The following is a 26,854-nucleotide window of genomic DNA, read 5'->3' as shown; positions in this document are numbered from 1 at the left end:
CAAGTAGCTGGAACTATAGCTGCCCACCCCCACATCCAGCTAGGTTTTCAAAATTGAAAAGGAATTCATAGTCTAGATTCTGGGAAATCAGAACGGTAGATCAGAACAGTGAGGATTATCTGATAGGGAGGATAGGATTGGAGCAGATCTGAAGCAGATGGACAGTACATCCTTTGAACAAAGTTGTCGAGGAGGATAGGAGGTGGTAATGAAGAAGGGATCTGGTTTTCATTGGTTTTCCAGAGTCTGCTAATATATTCCCGTAGAAGGTACCACCGTTGTTTGGGGGAAGTGGGCACTCAGAGAGCAGCCCTACATGTGCCTCAACCAGAGACACTTTTCCACTTACCCTCCTCCTAAGAGTTCAGTTGAACAGAAGATGTGCAGCTGAAAGGTTGGAAAAACATTGAAGTGGATAATATCTAAGTTCTCCTTTCAGTTGCAAGGCTAGTCGTCTAAGTTTTCTAATCATGAATGTTTAATAAGAATTATATCACCATGTGGCTGTAGCTCACCAAGTGATGTTTAAAAGCATTCTTCCATTAAATACCTGCTATTTAAAAATGTTTATTATCTATTTACATACAAACTTGTTAGCCAAGAGCTGTATTTTTATGGAAGAGTCTTGTTGCCTTTCACTGACATTGTTGTCTACCTGTATGTCCTGAACGCATGTTCAGGGTCTTACTTCAGTTAAGAGGGATAATTTAAATAAGCTCATGAGTACTGTAGAAAATATGGCAGATGTTCATATTGAGCAAGTACTCTCTGGTCCTTGGAAAGTGCAGTATAGCCAGCCACAGGCTTCAGTTTGAAAGTCTTTTAAGAGTTAGAAACTTCTGAATGTGGATGACTGCTTCTTGTTTGATTTTTTTCTAATTGTGAAATATTTCAAACACCAAAAACCTGTGTGAGTCGTGATATACATACCCATGTACCTGCCACCCAACTTTTAAAAAATGAAGATTTTGACACATTAGCTTCATTTATTTATTTATTTATTTTTTACAAAGAACCATTATAGAGAGAGTTGACTCCCATTCACTCTCTAATTCCATTTGCCGTCTTCCCAACTTCTCTCCTGAATTTGGTATTTTATCATTTAATTGCATTTCCATATATCCTGAAACAATCGATAGTGTTTTTGCATATTTTAAAACTATGTAAATCATCTTTATAAATCCTTCTGAAACTTGCTTTTTACCTTAATATTATGTTTTAAAAAATATGATGATTATGTTAATACATGTAGCTCTAGCTCAGTCTAACTGCCATGTGGTATTATCTTATATGATTATACCATGTTGTAGTAATTTTTTTCTCCCAAGTGTATTTTTGAAACAAATAGAGGATGAGCAATCTCCAGAGTTGGCATCAGCATCACGCCACAGTCCGCTTAGAGAAGAGTGCCCGAGAAAGGCGCTGGGCACTAGCCCAGAAGCACAGATAGAGACTAGCATGGGGAAGAGCTCAGGAAAAGGAGGGAAATGGAGACAGCCATCAGACAGGGTAGTAAGTGTAGGAGTCAAAGTGTGCTCAGTATTGGAGGAAGCAGATCCAGGGTGTTCAAGGCAGATTTGCGATGAATCTCACTAACATCTTCTAGTCATAGCATCACTTTTTTTTTGGAGACAGAGTCTCACTCTGTTGCCCAGGCTGGAATGGTGGAGTGGTACAATCGGCTCACTGCAACCTCTGCATCCTGGGTTCAAGTGATTCTCCTGCCTCAGCCTCCCCAGTAGCTGGGATTACAGGTGTATGCCACCATGCCCGGTTATTTTTTGTATTTTTTATTAGAGATGGGGTTTTAGGCCGGGCGTGGTGGCTCAAGCCTGTAATCCCAGCACTTTGGGAGGCCGAGATGGGCGGATCACGAGGTCAGGAGATCGAGAGACGATCCCGGCTAACACGGTGAAACCCCGTCTCTACTAAAAAATACAAAAAAATAGCCGGGCGAGGTGGCGGGCGCCTGTAGTCCCAGCTACTCGGGAGGCTGAGGCAGGAGAATGGCGTAAACCCGGGAGGCGGAGCTTGCAGTGAGCTGATATCCGGCCACTGCACTCCAGCCTGGGTGACAGAGCAAAGACTCCATCTCAAAAAAAAAAAAAAAAAAAAGAGATGGGGTTTTACCACGTTGGCCACCATGGTCTCAAACTCCTGACCTCAAATGATCTGCCTGCCTTGGCCTCCCAAAGTGCTGGGATTACAGGCGTGAGCCACTGCACCCAGCTCATGGCATCACTCTTAATCTGGAAGTTGATGTGTCCTTGCTAGGCCATGGATATGTGAAAATGATCATTTAATTTCTCTGTGCATCTGTCTTCACGTTTTACAGTAGTCAGCTATGGGTCACTCCTCATTTTCTTGCCTCCTCCTTCTCTTCCCCTGTGTGGGCACCTCCAGTAGGACCTGTCTGATTGTTTGGGTAAATCTAGCAACGTTGATTTAAGTTACTAGCAACATTGATTTAATTTACTCCTCCCATGGTAAGTCAAAGAAGCACATGCCCTTTTTCCTAATAGAATAGCAAAACTAAAGATTTATATGTATATATTTTTGGCCGGGCGTGGTGGCTCACTCTTGTAATCCTAGCACTTTGGGAGGCTGAGGTAGGCGAATCACCTGAGGTCAGGAGTTTGAGACCAGCCTGGCCAATGTGGTGAAACCTTGTCTCTACTAAAAATACAAAAATTAGCCGGGCGTGGTGGCAGGTGCCTGTAATCCCAACTACTTGGGAGGCTGAGACAGGAGAATTGCTTGAACCCAGGAGGGGCAGGTTGCAGTGAGCCGAGATTGAGCCACTGCACTCCAGCCTGAGTGACAGGGTGAGACTCCGCCTAAAAAAAAAAGATGTGTGTGTGTGTGTGTGTGTGTGTGTGTGTGTGTGTGTGTGTGTGTGTATTTCTTTCTTTTTTTTCTTTTTTTTTTTGAGTCAGAGTCTTGTCATGTCTCCCAGGCTGGAGTACAGTGCCACGATCTCAGCTCACTGCAACCTCCACCTCCCTGGTTCAAGCGATTCTCCTGCCTCAGCCTCCTGAGTAGCTGGGATTACAGACACGCACCACCACGCCCAGCTAATTTTTTTTTTTTTTTTTTTTAGTAGAGACGGGGTTTTGCTGTGTTGGCCAGGCTGGTCATGAACTCCTGACCTCAGGTGATCCACCTGCCTTGGCCTTCCAAAATGTTGGGATTACAGGCGTGAACCACCACACCCGGCCATCTTTCACATTTAGATGCATAATTCACCTGGAATTTAATTTTATGCATGGTGTGAGGGAAGAGTGATTTCATTTCTATTGCAGTTGGTAATTAGTTGACTCAGAACATTTGGAAGAGGCTGTCTTTCCCCTGCTGCTTTGGGCTGATTTCTGCTGTGTTGTTGCACTATTCCACTTGTTTATCTTAGCACCTACTCCATTCTGTCTTCATATTTGGTAAAGTCTGCCCTTTTACTTTTATTTTGTTTTTCCAGTTTGATTTAGCTAATCTTGGCCCTTTGTATTTCCCTGTATACTTTGGAATCAGCTTGTCAATTTCCATGCAAAAAACTTTCAAGAATTACTCAGGCTGATTCTTGTGATCCACTTGGATAGAAATTACACTTGACGGTATTGAGTCTTCAGATTCATGAACGTGGTATATCCTTTCGTTTCTTTAGGTCTTGTTTAATTTATCTCAGTAATGTTTTAATGTTTTTGGTTTCTGGGTAGTGGTCTTGCACACCTTTCATTAAATTTATTCCTGGATTTGAGATACAGTAGTTTTCACTTCTAGAATTTTTTTTTTTTTTTTTAATTCACAATCCTGCTTTTTAATTCCCTAAACATATTGATTATGGTTATTTTAAAGTTCTATTTTGTATAGCTTTCTATTATTGTTTTTCATGGATTTTAGTCATAGCTTCTTGCTGCCATATGTGCCTAATTATCTCTGATCAAATGCCAGACGTTGTCTGTATAGTGATAATGTGTGACCACAAAGGGTTTACTTTTGCATCTGATAGGTAGATAGGTTGGGAGTACGTGCAATCCAAGATCACTTTAATCTACATGTAGAGAAAGTGGTTTGAAACTGGCTCCAGTCCTTACGGGTGCTGCTCTATTTTTAGCTCATACACAAGATATGGTCCTTCTAAGTCCCAACAAACAACCTGGGATGCTTTCCAGGGCACCTCCTCCTCGATGAGCTCTCTGAGTCTGTCAGAGTTCCACCCAGATCAGCAGGCACCTCCTCCTCGATGAGCTCCTGGCTCTCTGAGTCTGTCAGAGTTCCGCCCACTTCAGCTACTTGGTGATTACTTTTTGACTTGACTTGGCCTTCAGTTCTTCACTTCTGTAATGTCTTTAGATTTAAAGAAAAATTTTAGTGCGATCTTTTTAGTTCCCGTTGGAAGAGTTGGTCTGAGTGCTATAATTTTGTCAGTGCCATAAATGGACTTCCTATGTGTGTGTATGTATTCAGTTTAATGAACATGTTTTTCATATTTTATCAAAAACTTCGAAATAAAAGAGTATTTACTAAATATTTTAAAAGTCTGCTTTTAATTACAAATGAATGAGACAATGAACATTCAAACACTACTGCGGAAGCATCTCTGCACTCTTCAGTGTTAAGCATAATAATTTATTTGTTATTATTTTTTTAAGGTCTCATTCTGCTATTCAGGCTGGAGTGCAGTGGTGCTATCATAGCTCACTGCAGCCTCGAACTCCTGGGCTCAAGCAATCTTCCCACCTCAGCCTGCCTAGTAGCTAGGACTATAGGCATGTGCCATCACAGCCAGCTAATTGTTTTTTCTTTTTTTTGTAGAGACAGGGTCTCTGTATGTTGCCCAACGTGGCTTCTATCTTTTGGGCTCAAACAGTCCTCCCACCTTGGCCTCCCAAAGTGCTGGGATTACAGATGTGAGCCACCATGCTTGGCTGCATAAATAATTTAAATTGCAGTCAGATAGGCTCTGCTTTTGTGTATTAGATCTGCATATTTAAGACCCCTGTGTTTGGAAACTTTTAGACTTGAAAAGTGAAATCTCTACATGCTTATATTAAGTATAAGAACAACTGTTATCAGTGAATGGTGCCACCATGCAAAATATTACTCTTCACAGATTTTCTTCACCTGTTGTTCTGTGTCACAAGCTTGGAGACTGCCTATATTTTTTTGTGGCATCTGTCTTCAATTTTTATTGTGGTCAGGTATTGTATTAGTGTGTTCTCATGCTGCTGACGAAGACGTAAAACGAGACTCGGTAATTTATAAAGGAAAGAGGTTTAACAGACACACAGTTCCACATGGCTGGGGAGGCCTCACAGTCATGGTGGAAGATGAAGAAAGCAAAGGGACATCCTACATGGTGGCAGGCAAGAGGGTATGTGCAGGGGAACTGCCCTTTTATAAAACCATCAGAGCTTGTGAGACTTACTCACTATCCAGAGAAAAGCATGGGGAAAAACCTGCCCCCATGATTCAGGTACCTCCCACTGGGTCCCTCCCACCTTGAACATGGGGATTATTTCAGTTCAAGGTGAGATTTGAGTCGGGAGGACACAGAGCCAGACCATATCAGGTATGGATCATCCCTCATTTTATTGTTTCCTCCTCCTCTGTGTGGGCACCTCCAGTAGGACCTGTCTAGTCCAGTGGCAGCTGGGGGCTTTCCCAGCTGCCATGGCACAGAGGCCTTGCTTTGGGATCCTGGGTAAGCTTGTGTGGCCCAAGTTGGGACCTCGTGGACTCTGGACCCCTTCTTTGGCAGCAAAGCAAAGGCCAACACCTTTCCAAAGGAATAAACACTGGCAGCTGTGTCCAGCTCACTTGGGTCCAAGGTCTCTGGTGTGTATCTGATTTCTGGCTGGTGCCCACCTTGGAGGTGGTCAAAGTGACCTGACCAAAGGCAGACTGTACTGTACTGGATTGGAACCTGCGGGGCATTTGGGACTCCCAGCCATTGTGTCATGCCCTTTTGGGGTGCTTCTTCCTTCGCCACGCTTGGTCCATTGTGGAGTCACCCAGCTGCTAGTTGCGTGAAGTACTTCTTTGTCAGACTCTCCTTTCAGACTCTGGAAAGCTGATTTGCTTGAGCCCAGAAGTTCGAGGCTGCAGTGAGCTATGCTACCGCGCTCCGGCCTGGGTGGCAGAGCAAGACCCTGACTCTAAAACATAATAAAAAACCAAAAAAGAGGAAGAGCAGCACCATCATCCCCAAACACTCCTCATTTATCCCTCTGCAGTCTTCTGGTCTCCTAGCTTATCTGTTCCCTATCCTTATGGGTGTATCTTTTCAGAAATGTCCTATAAATGGAATCAGACAGCATGTAACCTTTCGAGAATGGCTTCTTGATCTCAGCGTAATGTGTTTTGAAATTCATTCACATTTTTGCAGGTATCAGTAGTCTGTTCCTCTTTATTGCCGAGGAGTTTTCCATAGTATGGTTATGTCACAGTCTCTATCCATTCACTTGACATCTGGGTTGTTTCTAGTTTTTTGGTGATGAAGAATAAAGTGGCTATAAACAATTGTGTACAGGTTTTTATGTGAACACAAGTTTTTACTTCTCTAGGGTAGATAATCAAGTGGAATTGCTGGGTCATCTGGTGAGTGTTTGCTTTACTGTATATAGAACTTCCACACTGTTTTCAGAGTGGCTGTACCATTTTGCATTCCCACCAGCAATATATGGGTTTCTATTGCTTCACAGTCCTCGTCAGCACTTGACATTGTCAGTATTTTTGAAGCTTTAGCTGTTTGAATAGGCATATAGTGGTATCTCATTATGGTTTTGTGTTTCTTAACAGAAGGAAAATGATAACAGCAGAAATCAGTGAAACTGAAAACAGAAAAAACAATAGGAAAAAATCAGGGGGGCCGGGCGCAGTGGCTCACACCTGTAATCCCAGCACTTTGGGAGGCCGAGGGGGTTGGATCACTTGAGGTCAGGAGTTCTAGACCAGCCTGGCTCACATGGTGAAACCCCATCTCTACTAAAAATACAAAAATGAGCCAGGCGTGGTGGCACATGCCGGTAATCCCAGCTACTCAGGAGGCTGAGGCAGGAGAATCGCTTGAGCCTGAGAGGCGGAAGTTGCAGTGAGCCAGTTGCGCCACTGCACTCCATCCTGTGTGACAGAGCAAGACTCTGTCTCAAAAAAACAAAAACAAAAAACAGTAGAACCAAAACCTGGTTCAGTTTGATAAACCTCTAACAATACTGACAGTGAAAAAATACCAATTACCAAAGACACAAATTACCAAAGTCAGGAATGAAAGAGGCCTATCTGTATAGGGTGCACAGACATTAAAGCATGGTAAGGGAGTACTGTGAACAACTGTATCCATATCTGGTCGTATGCCCAATAGATGTTTCAGGCAACGATGGACCGCATATACAACAGTGGCTGTGTGAGATCACGATAAAGCTAAAAATTCTTACCACCTAGTGACCTTGTAGCCATTGTAACACAACGCATTACTCACATGTTTGTGGTGATGCTGGTGTAAACAAACCTGTGCTGCCAATCTATTAAAAATCTAGTCCATATAATTATGTGCTGTACCTAATACTTGGTAATGATAACACATGAATGTTACTGGTTTTTGTGTTTACTGTACATTTTATTGTTATTTTAGAGTATATTCTTATTATATTTTTAAAAGGTTAACTGCCAAACAGCCTCAGGCAGACCCTTCAGGAGTTATTTGAGAATAAGGCTTTGTAATCATAGGAAGTGTCAGCTTCCATGCGTGTTATTACCCTTGAAGACCTTCCAGTAGGTTAAGATGTGGAGGTGGAAAGCAGTGTTACTGATGACCTTAACCCTCTGTAGGCCTAGGCTAATGTGTGTGTCTTAGTTTTTAACAAAAAAGTTTTAAAAGTAAGAAAAAAAAGCCCCAAAACAACAACAACAAAAACCCCCACAAAACTTAAAGAATACAGAAAAGCTTGTAAGCTGGGCATGATGACTCATTCCTGTAATCCCAACACTTTGGGAAGCCAAGGTGGGAAGATTGCTTGAGACTGGGAGTTGGAGACTAGCCTAGACAGCATGACAAGACCCAGTCTCCACAAAAAATTTAAAAATTGGCTGGGTGTGGTAGAATAGCACCTGCAGTCCTGGCTACTCAGGAGGCTGATGTGGGAGGATCGCCTGAGCCCAGGAGTTCCAGGCTGTGGTGAGCTATGATTCTGCCACTACTCCAGCCTGTCTGTTCAGAGACACAGCAAGACCCTGTCTCTTAAAAAAAAAAAAAAAAAAGTAAGGATATAAATAAAGAAAATATTTTTGTACAGCTATACAATGTGTTGGTATCTCAAGCTGTGTTATTATAAAGGTTAAAATGTTTTTTAAAAGCTGCAGTAAGCTAAGGTTAATTTATTATTGAAGAAAGAAAATGTTTTTCTCTAAATGTAGTGTAGCCTAAGTGTACAGAGTATTAAGTCTACAGTCATGTACAGTAATGTCTTCACAGTCACTCACCCCTCAGTGATTCACACAGAGCCACTTCCATTCCTGTAAGCCCCATTCATGTTAAATGCTCTATACAGGTGTATTATTTTTCATCTTTTATACCATATTTTTACTGTACCTTTTCTGTGTTTATAAATATATATTTTGTTGTTGTTGTTGTTTTGTTTTGGTTTGGTTTTTGAGACAGAGTCTCACTCTGTGGCCCAGGCTGGAGTATAGTTGCACGATCTCAGCTCACTGCAACCTCCACCTCCCGGGTTCAAGAGATTCCCCTGCCTCAGCCTCCCAAGTAGCTGGGACTACAGGCACATGCTGCCACACCTGGCTAATTTTTTGTATTTTAGTAGAGATGGGGTTTCACCGTGTTGCCCAGGCTGGTCTCGAACTCCTGAGCTCAGGCAATCTGCCCTCCTCGGCCTCCCAAAGCGCTAGGATTGCAGGTGCGAGCCACCATGCCTGGCCTAAATATTTTAAACACACAAATACCATTGTGTCACAATTGCCTACAGCATGTAGCGCAATAACATAGTGTACAGGTTTGTAGCCTAGGAGCAACAGGCTCTACCATACGGCGTCGGTGCAATCGGTTATACCATCTTGGTTTGTGTGTGTAGACTCAAATGATGTTTGTACAACAGTGAAATTGATTGACAATGCATTTCTCAGAATGTACTCCCATCGTTAAGTGACACTGACTACTTTCTCTCTCTCTCTCTCTTTCTCTCTTTCTCCTTCCTTCCTCTCTCTCTCTCTGTCTGTTTCTTTTCTTTCTTCAGAATCTCTCTCTGTTGTCCAGGTTGGAGTGCAGTGGCGTGATCTTGGCTCACTGCAACCTCTGCCTCCCAGGTTCAAGTGATTCTCCAGCCTCAGTCTCCTAAGTAGCTGGGACTACAGGCGCGTGCCACCATGCCCAGCTAATTTTTCTATTTTTAGTATAGACGGCGTTTCACCATGTTGGCCAGGCTGGTCTTGAACTCCTGACCTCAAGCGATCCACCCACCTCAGCCTCCTAAAGTGCTGGGATTACAGGCGTGAGCCACCGCGCCTGGCCCACATGACTATTTTCAACATCTTAGATGAAAGGTACCAATTTCTTGAAAGCCACAACCCCCCAGAACTCATCAATAATGAAGCCAAAACCTGAATAGTCCTATAACTACTAAATAAATTAATTTCATAGTTTAAAACCAGGAAAATAAACCTGTAAGACCATATGGTTTCACTGGCAAATTTTATGAGACATCTAAAAAAGAAAACAATTCTGCATAATCTCTTCCATATATTTTAAAACATATTACTTTGAAATAATTTTAGACTTGAAGTTGCAAAAATAATACATGGAATTCATCTAGTTACCCCCAATAACATCTTATGTAGCCATTACACATCGTCAGAACCATCTTCCGTACATTCTTAATTACAAAGGATTATGTGTCTAAAAATTTTAAAGAATAAAAGTATATGAAGTAAAAAATGAATCTGTCTCTCGCCCTACCCAAAGACAAATCACTCCACAGGGGAAAATGCTGTTAATAATTAGTTGTGCATCCTTCCTGGACATTTTCTGTGTATATACAAATATACACAACTACTAAGTAAATATACAGGCTTAATTTTATTTGATCAGAATGGAATCTTTCTATATATATATTGTTTTTCAACTTGCTCTTCTTACCCAGTAGCATACCATGAATCCATGTAAGTGATGTCTAACCCCAGGCCCCACAAATAACAGGATTTTATTTTATTTTTTAAGATTGACAGAATCCTGTAGTACGGATGTTTGGCAGCATATTTATTTTGTTTTGGCGACAGACAATTAGATTGTTTTGCCTTATTTGCCATCACATATAGTGTGCACTACTCATCCTTGTTCCTGTGAACTGAAGGGGTAGTTGAGTGCTTTTGAGAATGGGTTTTTAGAAGTCGTGTTGCCACGTGAAGGACTTGGTGATATTAGTTCGGATTTGGCGTCTGTGATCCTGAGGGAGATTCTTCTGCAGCAGTGGAGTTTAGCCAGAGCCACATTTCATACGTCTGTGATGCAGGTTAATTGCCTCTCCTATGCACATGCGCATTTGAAAATTACTGCCTTCTAAACCTTAAAAAGTTGTGTGCAAGTTGAAGCTTAATAAGTGAAATTGCACAGTTACATGCTGAACCTGATGGGGATTGTCACTGCGGCACTGAGCGTGTTGGTGTAGGCGGTGGCTGGCTCTGGACCTGGGGGTGTCCAGTGATGGGGTGAGGGGTGAACAAGGATGACGGACTTCCAAGGGGCACCCGGGTCAGTGCAGTAGATCAGGTGTGCTCATTGCATTGAGGAAGGGTTGGTTTTAAAAATGGAAGGCTTAGGGAAGAAGACAGTCATTTATAATATAATGCCATTCAGGTCAATTAAAAATACACAGACACAAAGCAGCATGAGTTCTGCAGAATATATTCTAAAAGACACTATAAAAAAGTTTCCAAAAGACACTGTAAAAAATTATAAGAAAATATGTCTAAAAGACACTAAATGCAAAAAAAAAGTTGTCTGAAGGGATGGAACACAGTGGGGGCACAGGGAATAAATAAATGGAAGGACAGACAGATAAGCATAAGAGGTGTGGGAGGAGCCAAGTGAGCTCATAAAGCAGAGGCTCTGTGCAGAGGGCAGGGCTTGGGTGCAGTGCAGGGTGGAGTAGGTGGGGAGGTTGTGGTAGACTCTGGGCCAGAGCAGCTGTTTGGCCCACAGGCTGTGGCTCAGGCTCTTCTTCTGTAGGATGGCATATTAATGCCTACGCAGAGGCTTCCACTGAGGCTTGACTTAGATGTCACATATTCAACGGTGTCAATCTGTTCACACAACAAATCCTACAATAAAAAATTCATCTAAAGGAAATACTCAGTTGTGTACTCAATAAGCGACATCAGCCTGGAATTCATCTAACGGAAATACTTGGTTGTGTACTCGATAAGCGACATCAGCCTGTGTCTTTTGATTCACAGCAGCCTTACTGCTTTGCTTGTTTGTTTTGAGAGAAGGAAGGTCTTACAAAACACTAAAAACTCCACCATGTTCACCCAGAGGACAGGCTAATCATGAGAATTGTAATATATATTTCTGGTCTAAATAAAGTCTTCAAAGCATCACAGATCCACTGTTAGAACTTCCAGGTATGTGTAGGAACCCAAATAGTGTGCTTAGGTTAAGAAGTGTTTCCATGATGTTGCGTTTCCTACCTCATTCCTAGGTGGTTCAATTTGTTTTCAGGCTATTTTTCCTTATGATAATTTATTGGAACAGCCATCCTTTTTCCTCCTTTCCCAAGGACACCCCTTGGCCTGGGAGGACTTGTGTTCCGTGGGTCCCTTATTGCAATACTTGTGAAACTTGAACCTGCACAGGAATGACTAGAGGGTCTCAATAAAGTGCAGTTTTGGATTCTGTCAGTTGGGTGTGGCCTCAGAGTCTGCGATTTTGGCAAGCTCCCAGGGGATGGTGATCACAATTTTTAAAATTTGAAGTATTATTTATACACAGTAAAATTCACCCTTACTCTTCTGTAATGGTACAGAATTTTGACAAGTGCATATACTCATGTAACCACCACTACACTCCCGACGTAGAGCAGTTTCACCGCCCTCAAAATTCCCTTGTCCTTTCCTCACCACCCTCAAAATTCCCTTGTCCTTTCCACACCACCCTCAAAATTCCCTTGTCCTTTCCTCACCACCCTCAAAATTCCCTTGTCCTTTCCTCACCACCCTCAAAATTCCCTTGTCCTTTCCTCACCACCCTCAAAATTCCCTTGTCCTTACCACCCTCAAAATTCCCTTGTCCTTTCCTCACCACCCTCAAAATTCCCTTGTCCTTTCCTCACCACCCTCAAAATTCCCTTGTCCTTTCCTCACCACTCTCAAAATTCCCTTGTCCTTTCCTCACCACCCTCAAAATTCCCTTGTCCTTTCCACACCACCCTCAAAATTTCCTTGTCCTTTCCTCACCACCCTCAAAATTCCCTTGTCCTTTCCTCACCACCCTCAAAATTCCCTTGTCCTTTCCTCACCTCCCTCAAAATTCCCTTGTCCTTTCCACACCACCCTCAAAATTCCCTTGTCCTTTCCTCACCACCCTCAAAATTCCCTTGTCCTTTCCACACCACCCTCAAAATTCCCTTGTCCTTTCCTCACCACCCTCAAAATTCCCTTGTCCTTTCCTCACCACCCTCAAAATTCCCTTGTCCTTACCACCCTCAAAATTCCCTTGTCCTTTCCTCACCACCCTCAAAATTCCCTTGTCCTTTCCACACCACCCTCAAAATTTCCTTGTCCTTTCCTCACCACCCTCAAAATTCCCTTGTCCTTTCCTCACCACCCTCAAAATTCCCTTGTCCTTTCCTCACCTCCCTCAAAATTCCCTTGTCCTTTCCACACCACCCTCAAAATTCCCTTGTCCTTTCCTCACCACCCTCAAAATTCCCTTGTCCTTTCCACACCACCCTCAAAATTCCCTTGTCCTTTCCTCACCACCCTCAAAATTCCCTTGTCCTTTCCTCACCACCCTCAAAATTCCCTTGTCCTCACCACCCTCAAAATTCCCTTGTCCTTTCCACACCACCCTCAAAATTCCCTTGTCCTTTCCTCACCACCCTCAAAATTCCCTTGTCCTTTCCTCACCACCCTCAAAATTCCCTTGTCCTTTCCTCACCACCTTCAAAATTCCCTTGTCCTTTCCTCACCACCCTGAAAATTCCCTGGTCCTTTCCTCACCACCCTCAAAATTCCCTGGTCCTTTCCTCACCACCCTCAAAATTCCCTTGTACTTTCCTCACCACCCTCAAAATTCCCTTGTCCTTTCCTCACCACCCTCAAAATTCCCTTGTCCTTTCCTCACCACCCTCAAAATTCCCTTGTCCTTTCCTCACCACCCTCAAAATTCCCTTGTCCTTTCCACACCACCCTCAAAATTCCCTTGTCCTTTCCTCACCACCCTCAAAATTCCCTTGTCCTTTCCTCACCACCCTCAAAATTCCCTTGTCCTTTCCACACCACCCTCAAAATTCCCTTGTCCTTTCCTCACCACCCTCAAAATTCCCTTGTCCTTTCCTCACCACCCTCAAAATTCCCTTGTCCTTTCCTCACCACCCTCAAAATTCCCTTGTCCTTTCCTCACCACCCTCAAAATTCCCTTGTCCTTTCCTCACCACCCTCAAAATTCCCTTGTCCTTTCCACACCACCCTCAAAATTCCCTTGTCCTTTCCTCACCACCCTCAAAATTCCCTTGTCCTTTCCTCACCACCCTCAAAATTCCCTTGTCCTTTCCTCACCACCCTCAAAATTCCCTTGTCCTTTCCTCACCACCCTCAAAATTCCCTTGTCCTTTCCTCACCACCCTGAAAATTCCCTTGTCCTTTCCTCACTGCCAGACCCTGGCAACCACTATCTGTCTCTGATTCTATGGTTGTATCTTTTCCAGAATGTCATAAAAATTGAGGATTCCATATACAGCCTTTTGAGTCTGGCTTCTTTCACTCAGCAGCATGCATGTGAGATCTATCCAAATTGCCGTGTTTATCAGTAGTTTGTTCCTTTCTTACTGCTGAGTGGTATTCCATTTTATGGTATACTATGATTCCATCATAGTTTATTTGTCCTATCACTTCGTGGAAAGACATTAGTGTTTCCAGTTTTTCAATCATGAATTAATTTTTAATTCTAAAATTTTGCAATTGTAGAAGAAATGTAATTCTTTTTTCCATTGTTGTTTTAGGTGACATCACTCAAAAAGGGTATGAAAAGAAAAGGGCAAAGCTGCTTGCACGTTATATACCGCTTATTCAAGGTAAGGTCAATACACTCAGATGTTACATAGCAATTATATTGTTTTATAAGACTTGATTTTTAACTTGTTTTTAGAGTTTAACATTTGTTAGCAATGTTAAACCAAGTTTAAACACTGGTATATGTTTATTATTGATGGAGACAGGGTCTCGCTGTGTTGCCCAGGCTGGTCTTGAAAAATATGCATCTAATATTAATAAAACTCAAAGGCATAGATTATAATTTAAAGCTCTGGCTTGATACAGATCTCAGATCTCATTCCCAAAGAGGATTTATTTTATTTTTATGATTATGAACAGCCTGCACATTTCCTTACTGGGGCTAGAGCATCCATTGTAAAGATGTCGGTTCTTGCCACATTAGATTGATTTGTAGATTCAGTGCATTCATCATTTCAATAGGGCTGTGTGTGTGTGTGTAGCTTAACAAGTTAGTTCTGAGATGTATATCCAAGTATAAAAGGTCAAGAGACCCAAAATATGTTCAAAAAAGAATGAGGCGAGAAGATTGGCCCAATAAGGATATGAAGAGTTACTGTAAAGCCATTGTCACTAAGACAGAGTGGACAGCTCAGACAGATGCATACGTGCGTGGACTTTGCACATGGGAATAGCGGTGTGGCAGGCATGGTGCTGGCATAGTTCTTTGTCCATATGTAAAGCACATGACATTGGAGACAAAAATCGGTTCCAGATGTATTCGGCCTAAATGTGAAAGATCTTTAAAGCCTTTAGAAAATCTTATAGGAAAATTGTCACCATCTCAAGATAGGATTTTTTGATGTCACTAAAGGTGCCAAAAAGCAGGAACCATAAAGGAAAGGATTAATTGGACCACATTAAAATTAAGAACTTCTTTTTTTCAAACGTCATCATAAAGAGATTGCAAAGACAAACTACAGAGTGTGAGAAGATAGTTGTAACACAAATAAGTAGTATCCAGAGGCCAGGTACGGTGGGTCACGCCTGTATTCCCAGCGCTTTGGGAGGCTGAGGCGGGGGGATCATGAGGTCAGGAGTTCAAGACCAACCTGGCCAACATAGTGAAGCCCCGACTGTACTAAAAAATACAAAACTTAGCCGGGCATGGTGGCGCGTACCTGTAGTAGCTTCCAGCTACTGAGGAAGCTGAGGCAGGAGAATTGCTTGAACCTGGGAGGTGGAGGTTGCAGTGAGCTGAGATCATGCCACTGCATTCCAGCCTGGGAGACAGAGTGAGACTTCATCTCAAAAAAAAAAAAAAAAAAGAACTAGTGTCCAGAATGTACCAAGCAGTGCTGTCGAGTACAGCTTCTTGCAGTGACGGACCTGTTCTCTAACTGCATTGTCCAGTATATGAAACACCAGCCATGTATGATGATTGCACATAAGAGACAAGGTCTCACTCTGTTGCTCAGGCTGGGGCACAGTGGTGTGATCATAGCTCACTGCAATCTCAAACTCCCGGGTTTAAGCAGTCCTCTCGCTTCAGCCTCCTGAGTACATGGGATTACAGGTGTGCACCACCACACCCAGCTTATTGATTGAGATGGGATCTTGCTATGTTGCCCAGGCTGGTCTTGAACTTCTGGCTTCAAGCGAGTTTTCTGCCTCAGCCTTCCAAAGTGCTGGGATTACAGGTGTGAGCCACCACACTTTCCCTTAATTTAATTAGTTTAAACTTAATAGCCAGAAAGTTTCCCAACATGATAAGAAAAAGTCTAGTAGAAAAATGGATGAAGATTCAAATAGGTTATTTCATAACAGAAAATCCAAATAGCCAGTGAGCAAATGGAAAGATGTTTAACCTCACTAGTAATCACAGAAAGGCACATTGTAACCACAGCCAGCTATCCTGTTGGAGAGGATTCGATCGGTAGGATGCAGGCAGCTAGGATTACATAGTAAAGTTGAAGAGGTGCAGCAGTTCTTCAGGTACATATTTGCCCTAGAGAAACTCCTGTTTGTTTGCACCTTATTCTCTTGTACAAAAATGTTCATTATATCTGTAAACTGCCAAGAACTCAAATACCCATCAACAGAATTCATACAGCAGAAAGCTAAAGACCCACATGCATCAGCAAGAATGAATCTTGTAAACATCGTAGGGATGAAGGAAGGAATTACAAAGGCATATAGCCAGTACAAGCTTAAAAAAAGATGCCAAACCGAGCTGTTAATACTTAGGGACCTTGTGTGGTGAGTCCAGACAGAGAAGGAAATGGTTTTCACAGAAACCAGCACACCATTTCCTCATGGAATTTAGATTGCAGAGGGTCACAGGGACCCCTTAAGGCACTGAGTGTTTTGTTTCGTAGCCTATGTGGTGGTTACATTGATTGTTTGTTAATAATATTCTTAAACTGTATACATGCTTTATATTGCCTGTATTGGTATGATATATTTTATAACAGATCAACAACAAGAAGATTGATGAGGCTCTTTGTGTGCTGATATTTATTCATCCAAAATAAAAACAAACTCAGAGTAAAATTGGGATTGAAGGAAACTATTAAAATATCTTTAAAGCCCATTTGTCCAAAATCACCAGCAATCATCAAACTAAACAATCAGATACTGTAGCCATTTCCATTCCAAAAGAGTTAACAGAAATGCTGGCCAGCCCATTCTTATTACACATTATGTGGGTGGTCACAGCTGATGCAGTGAGACGGAAAACAAAGCAGAATAAATATTAGAGAACAAAAGATAATCATCTTTAAATATAGGTGATATTATTTTATACCTTAAAAACTCATGTGACTGCTCATGTAACTGTTAGAATTAGTAAGTGATTTTGGTTTGATAGATATGAAGATAGAAGGCAAATATGTGACTTTTCTGTAGCAATATTTCTTGTTTTCAAATATGAAAAAATCTTAACTCATAATGAAAACAAACTGTCAAATGCTTATTAATGCATTTAGTAAGAAAGGACCTATGTTAGGATTGTAAAATCTATTTGAAAGAAATAACCAAGACCCTAATATGTGAAGAAACATATCAGTTTCCTAACTGGAAAAACTTAATACATCCTATAAAACTGGCAGATTCCGAGTTAATGTGTGGACATAATGTAGTCCAGTCTGAATACCAGGCCTGAGGTTTTCCTAAACCTAGGATTGGAAATGACCCATTAGAAGGGGCAAAGTTCTGAGAGTAGCCCATCAATTTTTGAAAAAGAACACTGGTGATAAAGGACTGGCATTTGAGATGCTAAACCTGATTGTGTACGCTTTATAGTCACAACAGGAGGATGTCAGTGTGCAGAGTACACAACTCAGTCAGTGAAAGAGAAGAAGTCCGGAAGGGATTTGAGAGGATGTGAAGGAGGAAGGGTTAATAGCTGGTACTGTCCTTCTGCAGGCAAGAACCCTCTTCCTCCTCCCCAACTTCAGTGAACATAAACTTCAGAATAATTAAAGTTCTAAATATGTTTTTAATTATAAAAACATACAATTCAGGAGACTATTTGAACACCCCTTTTAGTAGGAATTGTCTTCATAGGCAAGATAGGAGACCTGGAAGCTAGAAAGGAAAAGATGGACAGGTGTGACAGGCTCCCTAGAAATGAGAACATTTCAGAATGACTGAGCTGCTACATGCCAGGCCACAGCTCTGTGTGTGTACACAGTTCAGGGTGTCCACAGCAGACAAGGAGTGAGGCTTCCTGGTCTTTTAGTGGGGGTCTTTAGTTGGGTGACATAACAGAAATCCAAAGGACAGGAAATGTGGATAGGCAATAAATATTAAATTTTGTTCAACCTCAGTGGTAGATATGGAAATGCAAATTAAAAGGCACCATTTTTCTCTTATCACATTGGCAAAATTCTAGAACTTTTTATAACATCTAGTGCTGACAGAGAGTGGGGAAATGGCACTTTCATACATTGCTTGTCAGAGCGTGAATTGCTGTAACCTTTTTGGAAAGTTACCTCTTCATATCTGTTAAGTTAAAAATATATCTACTCCTTCATCCAGTAATTTCACATTGGGTCGTGTATCTTTGTTGAATAAATGAATCTATCTCAAAGAATAAAAGGATGCATATTTTGGAATACAAGTGTAAGGAAGTCCATTTGTGTATATGTCACTTTACAGCATGCTTGTCTATCATCCATAAGGTGTAAGACTCGGTATTATCCATTGTGAACTTTAAAGTTGTTTTATCCAGTCACAAAAAGCCAAAGTCAGTAGGGCTCTGCTCAATATGTGTTTTGTACACACACACACACACACGTGTGTGTATGTATGCTCACATTTTGAAGGGCTAATACCAATTTCTGTAGAGAGTGTTCCCATTCTCCACAGCACTGACCACCCCAAAATGTACATAGTACTTGAACAACATCAGCAGCATCTGTTCTGCTCAAAAATGTGCAGTGCAGGCCTAGCTCAAATGTTACCTTGTCCCTGTCCACAGAGCCAGAGCTGGGTGCTCAAGTCCTGGGCCAACATCCTGTGAGGGCTCCTCAGTCACAGCTGTGGCTGTTGGGGTGAGGAGACTCCTGCTGCCGAGCACCTGGCTCCCCAGCCCTGCCTGTGTCTCCCTCTGTCCTCATGTGGCCCCTCCACTGTGGGGCTTAACACTCTAGACTTGGTGTGTGGTGTTGCAGAGAGCCAGGTAGAGCTGTGTCGCCTTTCACCACCAGCCTTGGAGGTCACCCAGCATCACTTCTGCCACACTGCGCTTGTTGGGGCAGTCACTGACCTGCCCAGGTTTGAGGCAGCATGGACTCTGCCTCTTCAGGGAGTGGTTAGGGCTGGAGGAGCCAGTGGGACTGGAATTCCTGCTGGCCAATTTTATGAGACATTTTGAAACAAAGGCTAAAGCTAAACGCATATTTTTGTTGAAGCACAGCTGCAGGTTTTGCTTTGTGCTGTTTGCAAATGTCAGCAAATTGGTTCAAATGATACCAGGGATTTTGTTTAGTGACTTGAACAATTGCTCCCCATTCCTTCACTCACTGTAATGTGTCTTGTGGCCAGGGGACCACTGCCCGGAGAGTGGCGGGCCTGGTGAAGGAGTGTGGAGAACAGTGTGCTCTTCATTTGTCCTGATTTGGAGGCAGAGCAAGTGGGCGGTGCAGCAAGGGCAGTTGGCCTGGCCTGAGCAGGTCCCAGCCTCTGAGCACTTTGTGCCCTGACGCCATCATTCTAATGCCCCTCTCGCTCTTGTCTTCTCTGCCTTTTCACTTTTTTCCTGTTTCTATCAGAGGGCTAGTGGTGGACCCCAGTGGTGGTCTGGTGAGCTGTTTCTCACTCAGGGTTTACTGACACTGTAGAACAATGCTGGGGACAAACAGCACAGGCCATTTCAGACTTAGAAACACAGTTCAGAAGTGGGCTTTGGGAGGGCTTTCTACCACGGCTCCCACCCCTGATGTGAGCTGCCATGTGCTGTGCTGCCAAGAGAGGCAGGGCAGGGTGATGTGGGGAGAGGAGAATATGAAAGTGGATGTTGCCCTTAACCCACAGCATTCATGCGTCTATCACTGACTTCCAGATTAAAGGCTCTTTGATAGAGTGTATGCAACAGATGAGAAATGTAAGCTGTTTTCAATGGATTTTTTTCATAATTGGAAAAGCAAATTGTTCACACAAGGTATTCCCATAAAATTGTGTTTCAGGAATAGACCCATCTCTACAAGCAGAGAATAGAATTCCTGGGCCCTCACAAACCACGGCTGCTGCACCCAAGCAGCAGAAGTCTCGGCCCACCACCTCGAGGGATGAGCGCTTCCGGTCAGGTAGGGTCACAGCCTAGGCAGTGGGGAAGGTGGGCAGGCCTGGAGCCCTTGGACTCTCGCCATGAAGTCTTTCAGTTATTTTTGCTTTGCCACAATATCTGCCAAAGAAATTATTTTCACATAAGCAGTAATGTACATCATCATATTTTTTTCAAGAAAAACATTTAACCTTCACGTAACCACGGTCTGTTTTAATGCATGGTGTAGCTTTAGTGGCACTTTCTTAGGGGATGGCTACAGAACTTTCTAGAGAAGTCTTCTCTCTCTTACTAGAATAATTTCTTTAAAACTTTTGTATGCTTTTTACTTTGAAATTGATACTAATAATTTTTGTGCTTTACAGATCTGCTTTACTGCTAGGTGTAGGTGTTTTAGTGTTTTTTTAATTTTGGAGATTTCCTTCCAATTAAACTTATGCCACTCTGTTTGGCAGTGCTTTTATGAATATTTAAATTTGTCTCTGATATTTTACTGGAATTAACAGAATAGCCATTGAAAAAAATTCACGTTTTTTTATTATAGTTTATGTATTAATAACTTGAGCACGTTATCTATTTAATATTTTCACCACTGTGTGATTGTATATTTTCTTCACATTTAAGCTCTTTTGATAGGCCTTTTTCAGAAAAAATTTTAATAGGGATAATTGTCGTTTTAAGAATACTGAAAACGAAGATTAATATTTTCAATGTTTTTTCAACAGGGAGTATAAAGAAATAATCTAAGAAATATTTGACCAGATAATGTCTTACCAATTTGATATACATTTATAAAAAACTTTATCATGTGGCAAACAACTTCTTCTCTGATTATGTAAATAATAATGTGCTTAGTGTTAAATATGTAAAAAAAAGCACCAAATTTAAGGACAGAGGTAAAAATCACCTGATACCTCTGAATCCTGAGATGGCTGCCCTCAGCATTTCACTGAGCACTGTTGTCCTCAGGCCTGGATGCAGATGCATGCACACGTGTGCCTTCCATGAGACTGGTCCTAGGAAATGTCTCCTCCCTTCTGTCCCTCCGAATATTCTACATGTCCTGGCTCTTCTCCCCAACCCTGTTCCTGCTCATGGAAGTGATGTTAATAAACTGGTTTCTGCCCTTGTGAAGTTTATACTAGGTATATTCTTTATCTTTTGAATACAGGTCTTTTATCATAAATAGGATTTGCCAATATTTTCTCTCAGGCTGTGATTTATCTTTGTGTTTCTTTAAAGTATCTTTTGAAGAGCAGAAGTTTTTAATCTTGATGAAGTCCAAGTTATTTTTTAAAAATGGATAGTGCTTTTGTTCTTGTGTTTAAGAAATCTTTCCCTAACCCAAGATTACAAAGATTCTCTCTTGTGTTTTCTTGTACAAGTTTGATAGTTTTAGGTTTTTTAGTGCCATTTTAGTGCCCTTAAGTTTGTGATTTTTTTTTTTAGTTAATTTTAGTGTAAGTACAAGGTATGGATCATAGTTTATTTTTTTGCATGGAGATATTCAACTGTTCCTGGACCATTCCTTAAGTCTGTGCTTTCTCCAGCGAATTCCCTTTGCACTTTTTTCTAAAAGCAGTTGCACGTAAATGCATGCATCTATTTCTGGACTGTCTGTTCTGTTCTGTTGATCTCTTCATCTGTCTTTATGGCAAAACAGTGTTCTCTTGATGATCGTACCTTAATAATAAATGTTAAAATCAGTAGTGTTAGTCCTTTAACTTTGTTTCTTATCTGTGTTCTGTTGTATGCGTCTTTTTTTCTTCTTGCACTTTTAAGATTTTTCTCTTTATCACTATTCTGTGGACTCGATTATATCCTCTCTGAAATTCCTATATTGAAGCCCTAACCCCAGTGGGATGCTATTTGGAGTTTGGTCCTTTGGGAGGTAATTAGGTTTAGATGAGATCATGAGAGTGGGGCCCTCACAGTGGGATTGGCGCCCTTATAAGAAGAGGCATTGGCCAGGCGCAGTAGTCACACCTGTAATCCCAGCACTTCGGGAGGCTGAAGCAGGTGGAGACCAGCCTGGCCAACATGGCAAAACCCCATCTCCACTAAAAATACAAAAATTAGCCAGTTGTGATGGCACATGCTGGTAGTCCCAGGCGCTCTGGAGACTGAGGCATGAGAATAGCTTGAACTGGGAGGTGGAGGTTGCAGTGAGCCAGTATTGCCCCACTGCACTCCAGCCTGAGTGAGACTGTCTCAAAAAAAAAAAAAAAAGAAGAGGCACTAGAGCTTGCTGGCCCCCGCCCTGCCCCATCACCCTATGAGTAGAATGGTTAGAAGGCAGATGTCTGTAAGCCTAGAAGAGAGCCCTCACCAGACACCAACCATGAGGCACCTTGATCTCAGACATCCAGTCTCCAGTAAGAAAATAAATTTGTGTTGTTTAAGCCACTTAGTTTATGCTGTTTTGTTATGGAAGCTGAACAGACTAAGACGCTGGTATTGAGTGATTTGATTATTATGCGCGTTGGCTGGTTTTGTTATACTTGGGGTTTGTTGAGTATTTTTGGATCTGTTGTTATACCCTATCATGTTGCTATTATCTATATTTTTAGTTCTAGGTAGTTTTTAATCTATACTTATTTTCCTTTTTTTCTAAGACAGCAATAATGTTTAAAGCAGGGGAATCATAGTAACTTCCAAATCCATCACAAGGGTCTCAGTCTGTTTCTTGCTCTCTTTTTGTGAGCGCCTTTTTCCGTGAGCGTTTTCAGTTAAGTCCTTGTGTGGAAATGCTTTTCAAACCTTGTATGTCTGATAATATTTTTATTAAATCTTCATGTTTAAATGATAATCTGGCTAGATATAAAATTATAGGTTTAACACTTTTTTCTTCAAAACTGTTGCTTTTTTGTGCCTGGTGATCCTACTGAGTACTGTCAATCTGTTTCTTGATCTTTCAAGGTGATTTACTCTTTTTCTCTGGAAGCTTTTAGAATTGTTCTATGCCTTTGATATCCATAAGTTTCCTTTATCATATGTATAGGTGTGAATTCTTCACCTTTCCTGAGTAGGAAAAGGTTTAACCTGGCCCTACAAGCCATTTAAATGTGAGATTTTTAAATGTTTTCAGACATTTGTTGGGGAAAATTGAAGCGTCTACAAAACTGGCCATCTTTGTATGATAGCTCCCCTGGACCCATAGTCGAGCTCCAGAAATTCTCGGTCATCCATGCCCTGGCTTGGATTAATCTGTACTCTACCTGCTTCCTCCCTTCCCTTATGGTTTCAAAGCAAATCTCAGATATGTTATTTCATTTAGATGTCATAATATTCTTGATCTCTGTCATTTTCATGTCGTAATGGTCTTGGTCTCTGTATCTGAAAAGATTGTATTTCTAAGAAATAATGCCATTATCACAAAGTAATTAACAATAAATACTTCCTTAATATCAAATATTCAGCCAATGTTCATATGGCTTCTAAAGAACAAGTTTATTTGGACCCAGGATCCAAATAAGAGCTCACATTGCAGTTGGTTGGTAAGTGTTTCAGCCTCTGTGAAACTTAGCTTGGAGAAGCTGAGCTGTGTTTGTCTGATGGTTCCTCTTGGTGTCTCTGACATGCTTTTTAGCTCACTAGAGCTGATGAAAGTCAGGTTACAATGTTCAGCTGTTTACAAGACTCAGGGGCGGCCCCTGTTCCTCCACCAAGAGGCCTGTTGGGCCTGACTCTTGCTCTTTGCTGTGGTGCTTGGAAGCTAGTGATTTTCTCAGTTCTTAGATTGATGATTTCCTTTGGGCTGCAAAATGGTGAAATTTAGATTCTGACATTCCTTCTTCATTCAAATGCCAGAATATTTCCATAAAGAGAAACTTCTGTTATTTACAACTTGGTACAGGAAAGTCAAGATGAATATTTAATTCTTTCCATTTATTTACTAGTTTTCAGAACAATAGGTTGAGTCACTGGCCTCCTCCAGTGGTAACCAATTGATTTTGTTTCCTCTTTTCCTTTTTCTTCTTTTATCAGTATCATATTTGATGTTTCAGTCCATTCTAGTATTTCTCCTTATCGATACTCAGATTGTCCCATTCTTCGCCATTGGGAATCTCTTCAAATTGGCTTGAGTTGTTTGACCACTTCCTGGTTGGCTGTTAGGATAAGAAGTTCTAGGCTCATCCTGGGCATTTCTTCCCCTGCTCCAGAATCTGCCATTTCTCAGGTTTTTTTTTAACGTGAGGATGGTGTTTCAAGAGCACAGTCTGGGCACTAGGGATGCTGATTGCTGTTGGGCTGATTGTGGTTTGTAGACATTTTCAATGTACAGAGGTAAGACACACTTTTAAAAGACAAGATACCACATTTGTTTGTAGTGACTGCAGGGTCTGTACTTCATCTCTTTCTCTCCCTCCCTCCCTTCATCCATCCCTCTTTCTCTTTTCTCTCTTCTCTCTCCTCCTCTCCTCCTCCCCCCTTCTCCCCTCCTCTCCCCTCCTCACCTCCCGTTCTCCCCTTCTCCCCTTCTCTCTTTCTGTCTCTTTCTCTCTCTCTCTCTCTCTCTCTTTCTCGACAGAGTTTCACTCATTTCCCAGGCTGGAGTGCAATGGTGCAATCTTGGCTTACCACAACCTCTGCCTCCCGGGTTCAAGCAATTCTCCTGCCTCAGCCTCTCCAGTAGCTGGGATTACAGGCATGAGCCACTGTGCCCGTTTTCTCTCTCTCTCTCTTTCTTTTCTTCCTTTCTTCCCTTTCTTTCCTTCTTTTTCTCTCTTTCTTTCTTGGGTTCTCACTCTGTCACCCAGGCTGGAGGCAGTGGTACAATCATAGTTTACCGCAGCTTGGAACTCCTGGGCTCAAGTGGTCCTCCAACTTCAGCTTCCTGAGTAGCTGGGACCACAGGCGCATGCCACTGCACCTGCCTAATTAAAAAAAAAAAATTGGGCAAGGCGCGGTGGCTTACGCCTATAATCCCAGCGCTTCGAGAGGTGGAGGCGGGCAGATCATGAGGTCAGTACTTCAAGACCAGCTTGGCCAACATAGTGAAACCCCATCTGTACTAAAAATACAAAAATCAGCTGGACGTGGTGGGGGGCGCCTGTAATCCCAGCTACTTGGGAGGCTGAGACAGGAGAATCGTTTGAACCCGGGAGGCAGAGATTGCAGTGAGCTGAGATCACGCCATTGCATTCCAGCCTAGCGACAAAACAAGACTCCATCTCAAAAAAAAAAACTTTTTTTTTTGCAGAAATGTGGTCTTGCTCTGGTGCCCAGGCTGGTCCTGGCCTCAAACGATCCTCCTTCCTCAGCCTCTTAGAGCGCTGGGATTACTGGCATGAGCCACTGTGTCCAGCCTACCTCTTTCATCTACATTTGTATCTCCTCTCCCTTATGAGTGTCCAAGCTCTAGGGATGGTAGAATCAGACTATCAAGTGTTTTAATTTGCCATATCCCACAGGACTCACGAAAGATCTGTATGACAATGTCCTCACTGCTATCAACAATATGAGAGAGTTAAACATTTTTTGTACAGTTACTTTTGTTCTTATTAGATATTTCTGGAAGTAGAGGTTGACCAGTTTAACTTTGGTGTTTTAAAGTCAGCTGCAGTAGTTTAAACCAGGGGTGTCCAATCTTTTGGCTTCCTTGGGCCACGTTGGAAGAATAATAATTGTCCAGGGCCACACATAAAATACGCTAACACTAATGATAACTGATAAGCTAAGAAAAAATTGCAAAAAAAACTAATAACATTTTAAGAAATTTTACGAATTTGTATTAGGCTGCATTCAAAGCTCTCCTGAGCTGTATGAGGCCTGTGGGAGGGGCCTCATTTGTTTGTAGGGGTTGAACAAGCGAGGTTTAAACCAACAACAAGATACACATTTAGGCTCATTTGTTTCGCTTTATTTTCAATTTTGGGGATTTCTCTTTTATTCAGTTTTGGTTTATAATATGGAAATATTTACATGATTTCAAAGTTAGATCTACAAACAAAGGAATATTTAAAGAAATCTAGGACTAACAAGTGGGATAGACAGAGAGAGCTTCTATTCCTTTTACCCCCACTGAAAACAAAGACATGAAACTTAATTTGTTACTTTATAACCAGTCTTGTAAAAAGTATTTTTACTGCTGTCCTTCCTATGTAGATGTCCACACTGAAGCCGTGCAAGCAGCTTTGGCCAAATACAAAGAGAGGAAGATGCCTATGCCTTCGAAAAGACGTTCTGTCCTTGTGCATTCGTCTGTGGAAACCTACACCCCTCCAGGTATTGATAAACAATGTCAGGAGTGGCTTTTTTGAGTGTTTCACAGGCCTGATGTTATCCTATTTACTTCCCATTGAGTTGGAATATCCGTCTGGCCTGTAGTATAGATTGGACACATTTGGAGATTAAAAATGTTTGCATATGCTCATATTCCTTACCTGAAAATCTATGGTGCACATAGTATTCTTACCCAAATGGGTACTTGCTTTCTATAAGACTTTTTGTGTGGATCTTAATTTCTTTTACTAAGATGCTATTTATGTTTTTTAGTAAAGAGAGGAACCTAAAACACTAAGAGGAACCTAAAATAAGCACTAAGCTAAAGCTTTCTGAATTAAGAATTTTACAGTTATTCTCATCTCACTACCTATAACTTAACAGGTTGTAACCAGGACTTACATGCAGCAGTATAAGACTATTTGGAAAGTTTTGGGGTTGATTTTGTTGTTTTATTATTGGTACCATTAGAAATGAAAACTTTTATATGAGGTTTCTCTCTAGCAATAATGTATTTTAGTCTTCCTTTTAAACTGTGCAAGATGTTGATAGTGTCTAATGACTTTACATTCATGAACTTGCATTGTTGTATATTTAAAGTAACAAAAATAGTGACACCCATTTTTAGTT

At 41.7% G+C, this 26,854-nt stretch overlaps 1 protein-coding gene across 22 annotated transcripts in view; it reads left to right on the top strand.

Annotated features, from left to right (window-relative positions):
- The window catches only part of DIP2A (disco interacting protein 2 homolog A), a 111,739-nt gene that overhangs the window by 17,848 nt on the left and 67,037 nt on the right, over window positions 1-26,854 (top strand). For 20 of the 22 annotated variants that reach the window (XR_012431853.1, XR_012431850.1, XR_012431849.1 and 17 more), the window contains exons 2-4: window positions 14,223-14,294; window positions 19,902-20,021; window positions 26,108-26,227. Coding sequence is in view for 12 of the 22 variants with exons in the window: in XM_074033846.1 (XP_073889947.1) it covers window positions 14,223-14,294; window positions 19,902-20,021; window positions 26,108-26,227 (312 nt within the window). In the remaining 10 variants the exon portion in view is untranslated. The remainder of the gene's footprint in view (window positions 1-14,222; window positions 14,295-19,901; window positions 20,022-26,107; window positions 26,228-26,854) is intronic. The other 2 variants (XM_074033845.1, XM_045387814.2) reach the window with 1 other exon arrangement.

Source organism: Macaca fascicularis, chromosome 3 (assembly GCF_037993035.2).
Source record: "Macaca fascicularis isolate 582-1 chromosome 3, T2T-MFA8v1.1".
NCBI lineage: Eukaryota > Metazoa > Chordata > Mammalia > Primates > Cercopithecidae > Macaca > Macaca fascicularis.
The sequence above is the reverse complement of the archived record's forward strand: the minus strand, read 5'-3'. Positions and strand labels throughout refer to the sequence as shown.